This window comes from Bufo bufo, chromosome 4, assembly GCF_905171765.1.
Source record: "Bufo bufo chromosome 4, aBufBuf1.1, whole genome shotgun sequence".
NCBI classification, from domain to species: domain Eukaryota; kingdom Metazoa; phylum Chordata; class Amphibia; order Anura; family Bufonidae; genus Bufo; species Bufo bufo.
In genome coordinates, this window is record NC_053392.1 from 145,540,722 (window position 1) to 145,554,309 (window position 13,588).

Sequence of the window (13,588 nt, forward strand, 5' to 3'; positions counted from 1 at the left end):
ACAAAACTGCAGCTGCTAATTTGCCAATTTCATGTCTATATACACAGTGTTACTGTTTATTCCTCAATGTAATGGTCCTTGAGATCTGTAGTCAAGGATCAAATTCTTAGTTTATTAGTAAATTACGCCTTTGCTGCATTTTGTTAATTGCTATGTATGTATGCATTTCCGGAGAAGGTCTTTAATCTAATGCACTCTGATTGCAAGGGATAATAATAGCATTTATAAACTGGTTCTAAGAACATCAATGCATACTGGTATGAGAAGGTTCAGATAACATTACTTCTACTGGATGGTTTGTTGGAGCCTAACTAGAAGTCTTGAGTGCTCAGTAACATGCACCACTGGAACTGAATATATTATTAACTAATGTTCCAAGTTACATTTTTACTACGCAAAATCTGTCATTCTGTGAGAAAAATTCTTAGTTTTTTTTCTGAATTTTTAAAATATATAAAATTATATATTAAGAGGATAGTTTTTAGTGATGGACGAACATCGGCCGGGATAATTCGCGAACGCGATCGAGCAAACATTAGGCATTCACCTTACAGAAAAGCAAAATTGATAATGTGGCTGGACATAAATTAGGCGGTCACCGTATATCAATTTTACTGTTGGCCAGTTAGATTACAGGCCACAAAAATGATGCATTCCACGATACATAAAAGATTAAGTGATTATGTGGCCAGAGGTATATTAGACGGTCAATGGATATAAATCTTACTGCAGGCCAGTGGACTACAGGCCACAAAAATTATTCATTCACTGTACAGAAAAGCACAATTGATAATGTGGATGATACATTAGGCGGTCACCGTATAACAATTTAACTGTTGACCAGTTAGATTACAGGGCCCATAAATTAAGGATTCAACGTACGTAAACGATAAAGTGATTATGTGGCCGGAGGTATATCAGACCGTCAATCAGATATTTTTGGGGGCAACTGTTATATCACACCAGTTGCAATTAGTTGTTCCAATAGCCTTTGTCCCTCTGTATAGCTGCGGTATCTCACCAGAACCGCACACAAATGCTGCACAATAGAAATGCTCTATATAGAAATTATATTATAGGTATATCGCACCCCTGCCTCAATCAGATTTTTTGGGGGACAACTGGTATATCACATCAGTTGCAATTAGTTGTTCCAATGACGTTTGTCCCTCTGTATAGCTGCGGTATCTCAGCAGAACCACACACAAATGCTGCACAATACAAATGCACTATATAGAAATTATATTGGAGGTATATCACACCCCTGCCTCAATCCGATTTTTTGGGGGCAACTGTTATATCACACCAGTTTCAATTAGTTGTTCCAATGGCGTTTGTCCCTCTGTATAGCTGCGGTATCTCAGCACAACCACACACAAATGCTGCACAACACAAATGCACTATATATAAATTATATTCTAGGTATATCACACCCCTTCCTCAATCAGATGTTTGGGGGGGCAACTGTTATATCACACCAGTTGCAATAAGTTGTTCCAATGACGTTTGTACCTCTGTATAGCTGCAATTTCTCAGCAGAACAACACACAAATGCTGCACAATACAAATGCACTATATAGAAATTATATTATAGGCATATCTCACCCTGCCTCAATCTGATTTTTTGGGGGGCAACTGGTATATCACACCAGTTGCAATTAGTTGTTCCAATGGCTTTTGTCCCTCTGTATAGCTGCGGTATCTCAGCAGAACTGCACACAAATGCTGCACAATACAAATGCACTATAATATACCTTCTATTTTAGAAAGTATATTATAAGTATATCACACACCTCAGTATGTCACACTTATTGATAGCACATTTATATCAGTCCTCAAAAGGACTTTTGTGGCCTTATTAGCTAGTGTCTAGTGTCTAGTGTCTCTAAACTCTCCAACATTCTGTCCCTGCTCCACACAGCAACCTCTCCCTACACTGGCAAAAAACAGAATGTAAAATGGCGGCTAGATCGGGTTTATTTATAGGGTAGGGGGTGTGTCCATGTGCTGAAATGTCTCTATTGGCTGTCCTGTCCCACTTGATGGATGTGTCATGGGTCAAAGTTTTGCACAATGCAAAGAATATGGCACCGGTGGACATCACCATATGTTCGCCTGTTCGGCGAACAGCGAACGAGCAAAGTTCACCGCGAAACGACCGCCGGGCGAACCGCAAGGTTATCTCTAATAGTATTTTCATTAAAAAGGTATTCCCATGTAGGACATTTATGGCATATGACTAGGATATGCCTTAAATGTACAATAAGTGTGGCTCACATCTCTGAGACACTATTCTATATGCATGTGCGCTGTATACTATCCATTTATTCCTATAGAACTTACAAAAATTGCTGAGCAATCACACTTGGCTAGTATGGAAGTTCAATAACATTGAATAGAGGGAAAGCTGTGCAAGTGCATCCAGCCCTCCTTTCATCACAACTTGTTTTCCTAAAATGGTTGAACCAGTGCTCAGCTTTTTTTTAAAGTCCTATATCTGTGAATGAAGTTTGGACCCATATACAGTATGGGGTTCATTTATCAAACTGGTTTAAAGTAGAACTGGCTTAGTTGCCCATAGCAACCAATCATATTCCACCTTTCATTTTGGACAGTTCCTTTGGAAAATGAAAGTAGGAAGCTGACTGGTTGCTATGGACAACTAAGCCAGTTCTACTTTACACCAGTTTGATAAATGAACCCCTATGGAAGGGTCCCGTTCTGAAGATTGCAGCACTGTGTGATCGACATCAGACATTTATGACATATCTTATCGATATGTCATAAATGTCCCAGATGAGCACACCCATTTAAGCTTGATTTAAATAGTTATTAAACATTTTAAAAACATAGACTTTCCTCCAGATATAGCACTATTCTTGTCCTTGGGCCATTTATGGTCTTGTATCCAAAACCCAATCACTTAGTAGAGTATACAGAAAGTTTTTCCAATCTCACAAAACTTCTATATGAGAACTGGTCAATAGTGATGGCCTTGCAGTTCGCCCGGCGGTCGGTTCGTGGCGAACCTTGCTCGTTCACGATTCGCCAAACATGCAAACATATGGCGATATTTGCGCCCGCCATATTCTTTTACATTGTGAAGAATTTTGACCCATGACACATCCATCAGGTGGTACAGGACAGCCAATTAAAAAGTTTCCGCACATGGACATACCCCTTACCTTATAAATAGACCCAGTCTGGCCGCCATTTTACATTCAGTCTTTTGTCAGTGTAGCGAGAGGATGCTGTGTGGAGCAGGGACAGACTGTTAGGGACAAAAACGCTATCAAATAGGTACACAAAAGTCCTTTAAAGGACTGGTATAGGTGTACTATTGATAGCTGTGTAGTACAGAGGGGTGTAATACACGTATAATATACTTTCTAACATAGAAAGCATATTATAGTGGATTTGTATTGTGCAGGAGTGGTGAGCGGTTCTGCAGCGATACTGCAGCTAAACAGAGTGACAAACGCAATTAGAAAAAATAATTATAACTGATGTGATATACCAGTGGTCCCCCAAAACAACAGATTGAAGCGGGGTGTTATATAACAATATACTTTCATAATAGTGTATTTGGGTACTGCAGAATTTTTTTTTTCTGTTTTGCTGCGTTCCCTCTGCTACACACAGTGACAAATGGTATTGGAAAAAATAATTTTAACTGGTGTGATATAGTGTTGATCACGAATATTCGAATTGCGAATTTTAATCGCGAATATCGGCACTTTGAGAATTTGCAAATCTTTAGAATATCGCAAAATATATTCGTAATCGCGAATATTCCATTTTTTTTAAATACCAGTTCATGCGAATTTTTGCAATCAAGAAAATAATGCCTGGAGATCATGAATTTGCGAATTCTCGAATATATGGCTTATATTCGCCCAAATATTCGCGAAATATCGTGAATTTGAATATTGCCCCTGCCGCTCATCACTAGTGTGATATAACAGTCGCCCCCCAAAAATACTGATAGAAGCGGGGTGTTATATACCAATAATATACTATCTATATAGTGCATTTGGGTACAGCAGCATTTGTTTGCGGTTTTGCTGCGTTCCCTCTGCTACACACAGTGACAAACGGTATTAGAAAAAATAATTATAACTGGTGTGCGCATGCGCGTACGCAAAAATTATATTGCCGATATTTTGCATTGAAAAAAATTATGAATGGAGATCGCAAATTCGAATAATACATCTGGTACAGTATGTCACTGTCGATGTTGTGGGACTATTTGTGCACTTCTAGTAATTATTTCTTGGCTGCAAATATGAGCTGAAGGTTTTTCAGGTTCGCCTGCCATTAAAATGAATGGGACCCGTCGCGAACTTGCAGTTCACGAACATTTGATTTCTTTTGCGAACCGCCCCGGCAGATGTTCATCCATCACTACTGGTCAAATCATAAAACAACTGGACCTCTGTTTACCAAGTTTTAGTCAACAGTTCACAGATTCTAAGTGTTTATATTTTTTCCCTTCCCTGCCTGGTCTGGACTAATAAGTGATACTAATTTGGGTTCCTAAAATGCAACTAAGGCCATGGTATGTCAAGGGGGCAGTCACTGGTGCTAATGCTCAATGGGAACTGAACCTGTTCCTTCTGATATTGTCTACCATGATTGTGCAGTGTACTGTACACTGGTCGACTCCACACCAATGATGGTCCCTATTTAAAACAGAATCTGTTACGTCCTCCAACAACACACAGATACAGAGCTGCTGTTGTTGGAGGACATGACAGGTACTCTTTTTATTTAGATGTATATACTCATAAGCTAACAGTAAACTATGCATTGACAATCATGGAACAGTTACATTGTGTTGGAAAAATGTGTCACCATTTGAACTTATCACTTGCTTACTGCTGAGTCACTGACACATCTCAATTTTATTTTAGATACACCATTAAATAATTATTCTATGGTCAATAATACAATTTGCAAGGATTCTTATCATGAATCATTTATTAAAATGAAGGAGAGCATCCTGATATAATGGCATAGAACTTTTGTCACCTGTCTTGTCGGAATTGCATAGTATTGTCTCCTTCTCTGCTCTCAATCCAGGGCTAGGGCCATGCTTCATCCACATGGTGATAGTAAACTGGTCAGTAAGATTTTTTGGTAATATGGCATCTGGGATCTTCACTCCTTGTTTGCCATCAAATTTAAAGATCATGCCACTGTTGTCCATAGGCAGGCCAGCTGTCCAGTTGGTGGCTGCAGTTGGAGTCGGGAGTAAGTCAATGGCACCAGAAGAGGGTCCTAAATAAAAAAAATGACATACTCAGAATATAGTATTGATCACCGAATAAAAATAATAACAACAAAAATCATAATAATGACAATGATAATAATATACAAAATGCATTAAGCTTCATCATTTTCTGCATTGTATAATAATAATAAAAAAACTAATGTGGATGCAAAGACTCAATTAAGGGACTGTTCACATAATGGTTTTCATCTACATTTAGCTTGAACTTCAGGAAACATCCAGAAGTAAATGCTAAATGTGTCCATAGGGCTTAATTATTCAGACAGAGTGTTAAGGACAATGCTTGTGAAACCACTGTATCAACCAACCAGTTTGACTTTGGGCTAAACCTAAGGGCGTTATTCTGATGGTCTCCTGGTATTCACCCTTTAAACTCTATACAGGGATCTGACCTTCGATGCAGGGGAGCCACCAGGCCACTACCTATGAGAATAGTCTGAGTGTGGTTGGCTGTTAAACCTTGTGGATCAGAGACACCAGTGTGCAGCACCATGGGAACAGGCAATACATTTAGGAAAGAAACAGACAGAGGTCAGGGCTGGCAGAGTTCACGGGAATCAGTGGAACAACAAAAGGTCAGGGCAGGTGGCACAAGATCGGAATCCAAGAATCAGGCAAGGTCGGTACACTGGCAGATTAAATGGTTTGTAGCTCTTTACAAGCACCAGCAAGCCAGACAGACCTAGCATGATCCGTAGAGACCAATCGCATAGGCATGAAAGGGAGGTCAGCAGCACAGCTAAATAAGAGGGCTACAGAGCTCATTAGTCAAGCATCTGAGCATGGAATCAGAAAGAGCATTATTCTTTCATGCACACACAGGATGAGACCTTGCAACCAGACTCCAATCTGAAGCGTGGGACACAGGAGCCTGGTGATTGGCAGGGGCTAGGTGAGTGATGTGACTCTTGTGCCCATCACAGAAATCGGAATAGCGACAGGCATAAATCATCACCATGACAATGAGGCCAAAAGAGTATCCTTTTGCCTTCCCTCTGACTGGTATGCATTATCATACTGCAAAATGAAAACATGGAATACGTAGTAGTATGGAAGGTATAAAGTATAGAATAGTGTATTAGACTCCATCCTGTGGCTTCCTGCAAAAAATGTATCCATTTGGTGATGCCTATAGTAACCTACGGGTGCCACTGAATGACATCCATCACTTGCCAATATCACCAATGTCACAACTGTAATAACAAGAGATGAGTGAATAGATTCTAAAGAAATCAAATTCATCTCAATTGTATTCCAGCCAAAGCCAAATATTTTATAATTCAAGTTAGACAAATCTCTCAAAATGGAGGATACAGTCCGGGGGACCTGAGACTGTCATTCAAGACTTTTCAAGGAAATCTGAGCACTTGGAATTTAGGTTGAATTCATACCAGAATTCAATCTACCGATGGATTCATTATTGAAAACTGAAACAAATTTCTTGAAATGTGCTCATCTCTGTAGCAAACATAAAGTTATGTAATGGTGTGGAGCTCTTTTCAAATATTTTAACCCCTTCAAGCAACAGCTAGCTTGGTATTAACTTTGGAATGTTTGTACTTATCCAAACCAGCTGACACTCTCTGCTGAAGGAAGCGTCTCAGTTCCTGAGCGACTGCCATCATAGCCGGCAAAAAGAAAACTCTGCAGGGGACATCTGGGGGACAATAGGGGCATATGGGGGGCAGTTAAGTATCAGGGGCACGGGGGCACAGTGGGGGTCTTGCCTGATTTAAGGCTTTGATCTCCAGAGTGGAGATCAGAGCCTGAAACCGGCTTTTACTTACTGAAGTGCTCCAGTTGGTTAGTCTGCAGAGACTAACCAATCGGAGCGCTTGCTGACTTTTCCGGGGTGTCTCTGCTCAGCAGTTTGGACGTGACTGTAAGGCCAAATGCACTAAGTTACATGCGATTTGGACGTACAGTAATGTCTAAATATGTGAAGTTAAGTTGGGTCAAAACAGTAAAGGTAGAGTTTCCAGTGAAAAGAAATCTGTTGAATGTCATTCTAGAAATGGTACTTACAATTTTTTTATAAATAATTTAGCATGATATAGCTTGACAATAACAGAGTATGGTATGGAGAACTAGCCTCTATCAGTGTCCAACATCTCTAAGGATATTTTGGTTGAATAGATTTACATCTCTGCAACCATTTACAACCTTTTCCCCTGAAGCATAGAAGCTATTATAACAGCAAAGAGGACCAACTCATATTTATGGACATGGTTTGGGAATAAAACATTAAATGAGAATCTACAAATGCGATCTTTGGGTGCCCACATACTTTTGACCATGTAATGCCTTCTCTGTGACACTGTCCCGAGGGCCTAGAGCAAACAAACAGCAAACTCAAGCATTTTACATACAGAAATATTTTTGCTTCTTCTAACAGTCTCAAATTCTGTTGCTCTAAATCATTTTAGTGCTCTAATTATCTGTGACAGCTGTCATGTTTAGTTACACAAATTGGCAATGTAATCTAGTACAGTGTATATGAGTTTTATATACATTTAAGACTTACTCATGACATAACTTCTATTTTTCTATTGTTAGTCTGGAAAAGCCATAACTTGTTCTAAAAATTCTTATGTCTCTACGATAAAATCATAATGACATTACAAAGCCTGTCATTTCTCAACTTTCTAAATGGTGGCATTGAGTTTAATCACATGTGTGGCATTACTGAGCTTCAGTTAGAAATTAAAATATTTGTTTTAAAAAGCACTCTTCCCAAATGCTGAATTCATTTAAGGGTATGGAGGGGGTTCTAAGAATGTTTTTATAAGTAATGTAATTAGCAGTATTGCGGTACACAAAAGGGGAGATTTATCATGTCCCTTGCACCTGAAAAGTGGCTTTAAGAAGTCACAAACTGCATGTTTGTGACTTTTTAAATGCAAAAGTTGCATTTTAAGTTGCAAAAGGCTTTTTTTTACGCTTTCCACTTTTCCAAAAGAGGACTTGAGAAGGGCGTGAAAGGGATGTGACTAGTGTTGGTCAAGCACCAAAGTGCTCTGGTGCTTGAGTAGAACACTTCCCGATGCTCGGGTGCTTTACAGAGCACCTGAGCACAATGGAAGTCAATGGGAGAACCCGAGCACCAAACCAGGCACCCCCTGCTCTGAAGAGGGAAGGGTGTCAGGACTCTAGTTCGGCTTAGGAGTCCCTGCTCTGACTCCATATATAGCTATGTCCATAAATGGAGTCAGTGCTTGGGGACACCCAGTGCATTTAAATCTAATTTAGCCTCTATTTCTGAAAAGTTTCTGGCAGGATTCAAACTCACAAATTTCTACATTACAGCCAAGAATCTTAACCACTACACCATAGAGCTGCATTGCCAATGACTACTAGTAAGTATTCCTATACAGCAGAAGTCTCATATTTATTTTTATTTTTTTAAGTAACTGGCCATGCAGCTCTATAGTGTAGTGTTAACATTCTGGGCTGTAATGTAGAAGGTTGTGAGCTTGAACCCTGTTAAAAATAGAGGCAAAATTTAATTTAAACATATATCTAAGTTTTTAGCCATAATATATTTACATATATTATTATATATTTAGAATATATATATATATATATATATATATATATATACACACACTCACCTAAAGAATTATTAGGAACACCATACTAATACGGTGTTGGACCCACTTTTGCCTTCAGAACTGCCTTAATTCTACGTGGCATTGATTCAACAAGGTGCTGATAGCATTCTTTAGAAATGTAGGCCCATATTGATAGGATAGCATCTTGCAGTTGATGGAGATTTGAGGGATGCACATCCAGGGCACGAAGCTCCCGTTCCACCACATCCCAAAGATGCTCTATTGGGTTGAGATCTGGTGACTGTGGGGGCCATTTTAGTACAGTGAACTCATTGTCATGTTCAAGAAACCAATTTGAAATTATTCGAGCTTTGTGACATGGTGCATTATCCTGCTGGAAGTAGCCATCAGAGGATGGATACATGTTCTCATTCTGTTTAGGCCAAATTCGGACTCTACCATTTGAATGTCTCAACAGAAATCGAGACTCATCAGACCAGGCAACATTTTTCCAGTCTTCAACAGTCCAATTTTGGTGAGCTCGTGCAAATTGTAGCCTCTTTTTCCTATTTTTAGTAGAGATGAGTGGTACCCGGTGGGGGTCTTCTAGCATCCACAAGGCATTTTTGCCCACAGGACTGCCGCATACTGGATGTTTTTCCCTTTTCACACCATTCTTTGTAAACCCTAGAAATGGTTGTGCGTGAAAATCCCAGTAACTGAGCAGATTGTGAAATACTCAGACCGGCCCGTCTGGCACCAACAACCATGCCACGCTCAAAATTGCTTAAATCACCTTTCTTTCCCATTCTGACATTCAGTTTGGAGTTCAGGAGATTGTCTTGACCAGGACCACACCCCTAAATGCATTGAAGCAACTGCCATGTGATTGGTTGACTAGATAATTACATTAATGAGAAATAGAACAGGTGTTCCTAATAATTCTTTAGGTGAGTGTATATGTAAATATATTATGGCTAAAACATCAGTAGTAGTGTTGAGCGCAAATATTTAAATCGCTAATTTTTAAAGCGAATATCACCACTTCAAAATTTGCGAATATTTAGAATATAGTGCTATATATTCTTATTCGCGAATAGTGCTAAATATTTTAATCGTGAATATATTACATTGCCGATTTTTGGAATCAAGTAAACAATGGCTGGTGATCACGAATTCTCGAATTTGCAAATTTATGGCGAATATTCGGCCAAAAATGTGCGAAACTTCGCAAATTCGAACATTGCCTATGCCGCTCATCACTAATCAGTAGTAGTTTCTCATATATTATGCATTCATATATATTAGAAGTATGATTTTATCTATATATATATATATATATATATATATATAAAAGGGGGTTAGTCAGCACCTCCCAATGCTGCGCAGGTGCACGCTGCCATGGCAAAAACTTAGAGAAAAAAAGACAATGCAGCAGCACCCTGCAACAGAAAAAGTACAATAATGCCATAGTCACAAAAAATATTATAGTGCTAATGCTACGCTTATTTATAAAGTGAGATGCTTTGCAAATGCATTTTGTACAAAACCATCTGACCCGTCTGCCGTACGTCAAGGCGATCTCTGTAAGACGGGTCCTAACACTAAATACTACCTGTTATGCGCCATAATGGCCGTCATAAAGTTCAGGAAGTGTTGGATCCACATGCATGCTGGGTCCACTCTTCCTTTTACCATTTTTGGTGCCATAATGGACTCCATTACTTACAAGGGATGCAGGTACCAACATGTGATTAGTCTTATAGCCGCATTTCCTTGCGCTTCATGGTAACAAATCAATTTTTCCTGAAATGGCGTAAAAAAACAAAAGAAATCATACTCACCTCATCCATTTGCTTGTGGAGAGGCCTTCACGACCATTTTAATTGAAGAAAACATGCTAAATCTCATGTGCGCTGCTGTGTGACATCACCATGTCATCATACAGAATGTATGTTACAGATCTACTGATATGGAGAAAGACTGATGAGTGATAATGTGGAACCACTGTGCCAAGTAACCAGTTTGATGTTGAGCCAAACCCTAAGGGTGTTATTCTGGTGCCTCCCAGATATTTAATCATTAATCCCTATACAGGGATGTGGCATTCGCCAAGGGTTAGCGACCAGATCACTACCTCATGGGATGGTCTTGTTGGCTGACCCTCGAACTCAGGAACTCTGTTGCAAGCACCTGAACGCACAGGAATCAGAAAACGCACCAAAGCCATAGACACAGTCTGAACAGGCACACAGAAAACACAACAAGCAAGAGGCGATTAACCCTCGCCTTGCTGAACAGAGAGGAGATTCAAACACAATAATCAGACTTAGTTTTGAACAAATAAAAGTTCACAAAGTGGACTTCGATCAGAATTTCAGTGAAAATGCTTTGTGGAAACAAATCAATTTTCCCTGAATAAAAAAAATCATACTTACCTCATCCGTTTGAGTGTGAAAAGCTGCCCGCTGCCATCTTTATTGAAGATTCCGCGTGAAATCCCATGCATGACATCACCACGCCAGGCTGCACAAGATTTCGCACTGAATCTTCAATCAAGATGACAATCAAATGGATGACGGTAAGTGTGATTTTATTTATTTTTTATTTTACACTGTAATATTAATGTCAGATGCTGAAATCAGCTATGAACGAGTCATCTGAGGGGTACAATGACAGGGAGCGACGCAATTGTCAATTCCTGTCATTGTATCCACTACTTACAAAGAACTGCGCTTTGTGACAAAGAAATTTGTCACATATCAACTTTGTTTGCAAAATTCGTCAAAGCAGCCAAATCAAATTTTCCAGTATTTCACTCATCTCTAATCATATTCCCACCCATACGATCCGTACACACAACAATGCAACCAGCTCAAATGGTATACAGTGAGACACCCACAAGTATGCGCGAGACAGCGGTGCTTTGCCACACAGATATATAGCTCTAGATACACACACACAAGTATCCGGCAACCAGCCCATATGGTATACAGTGGAACATAGTGAACAGATATCAGAACAATGTGCGTAAACAAGTGTTCATGAGCTGTTAGTGGTTCAGAGAAAAGGGCTACAGATCGAACCGACAGAGCAGCTCTCTGATGGACTCATTGTGAAGCAGAGAGCCTGCAGGCCTGTAAATGCAGAAAGAAGAAAATCTGTTGAAATTAGTAGAATGCAATAATAAAAAAAAAAACTATTGCCTCAACTCTGTCCTTAGCATTTAAAGTTGGGTTCCTCAACAGCCATACAGACACTCTGCTATTTGGTTATAGAATCTTTTTAAGAGCTCATTATATGACATGTATTGGGGAACCATGATAACATTCAAACTGATAACTTTCCTCATTGTTCCTTTAAATACAGGAAAAAGTAAAGTGCTGTTAAAGAGCAGAAGGTGCTTATTGGTAAACTGTGAACTGTCAGCACAGATCAGAAAGTTATCACTTTAAGTCTCAATTATGTCCTTGTTGGAAAGTGTTCAGATATTTATGACATTAGGCCACGTTTTACAAGAAAATGCCTGATCCAATCTAGTTTTCACATGTTTCTCAGCAAATAAAACCATAATTGAAACAGAATGTAATTTAAATAGAAATCCTGTCTGGTGTGATAAAATCAAACACAGTACCTGTCCACTTTTATCAGAAAATGCAGAATTTACCTGCAAAATATGATTTTTTTTTTCTTTCTAGAACAAGCTGAAGAATAAACAAGAACAGATAACCAATAAGCAAAGTTAATAGAGTTCAGTAGGACAGGTGCAGGCAACACCAGAATATAGAATCTTAGGTTGGTGCCAAAGGTTCACCAGGACATGGTAGCTCTACACATAAGAGGTCCTTTAGAAAACCAGTAACCAAAAGCAAAATAATAAATAACAGGAAATTGTTTTATAATTAATCATCTGATTGTCCTAGATAGTGTCCATGCTAAAACTAGTAAAGGAATCTTGACACTTTGCTAATCATTCTTCGGGTACTTCTGGATGCCTTGGTGTCAAAATTGTTTGCTGACCAGTTGTAGTACCAATAGTACTAACTTTAGTACACACTGTAACACCAGCTATAGTACCAGTAGTATTTCACACAGTAACAGCTGTTATCAGGGGCATAACTAGAAGTGACTGGGCCCCACAGCAAATATTTGTAAGGGCACCTCCAGCGCGCTTCGCACCTCCCTCCTCCTGTGTAAACACCACTCCTTTGGCACAGTGTAGCGGTATACTGTATATTGTGCGGCACAGTGTAGAGGTATACTGTACATTGTGTGGCACAGTGTAGAGGTATACTGTATATTGTGTGGCACAGTGTAGAGGTATACTGTATATTGTGTGGCACAGTGGATGCTATATGTGTATAACATAAACATATTTCACATGAAAATTTACAGTTACTTGGCTTGGCCCTTGGGGATCTCGGACGCCACTTCAACACTTGGCCGGGGGCTCGGCGGAGCTGATGTTGTGCTTTATCCTAATGAGAAAGATTTCATAATAAGGATTTGGAGAAGGGGCAGAGGAATAGCAGAGCAGGGAGAGGCTGGTGCTGCTACTAGGGGGTCATACCATGGGGGAGTAATAAAGCCCACTATAATGCCCCCCCCAGTAGTAATAATTCTCCTTATAATGTGACAGTGCAAAAATACCCCCTTGTAATGCCCCCAGTTGAGCTAATGTCCCCATAGTGCCCCCATAATGTCCCAGTATAAAATACCCCTATATAGTGCCCCCAGTAAATTC

At 39.5% G+C, this 13,588-nt stretch overlaps 1 protein-coding gene across 1 annotated transcript in view; it reads right to left on the minus strand.

Annotated features, from left to right (window-relative positions):
• Positions 1-13,588, minus strand: part of CLSTN2 (calsyntenin 2) — a 1,304,869-nt gene that overhangs the window by 326,805 nt on the left and 964,476 nt on the right. The window contains exon 7 of the mRNA XM_040428021.1: positions 5,032-5,280. Within this exon, the coding sequence (XP_040283955.1) occupies positions 5,032-5,280 (249 nt within the window). The remainder of the gene's footprint in view (positions 1-5,031; positions 5,281-13,588) is intronic.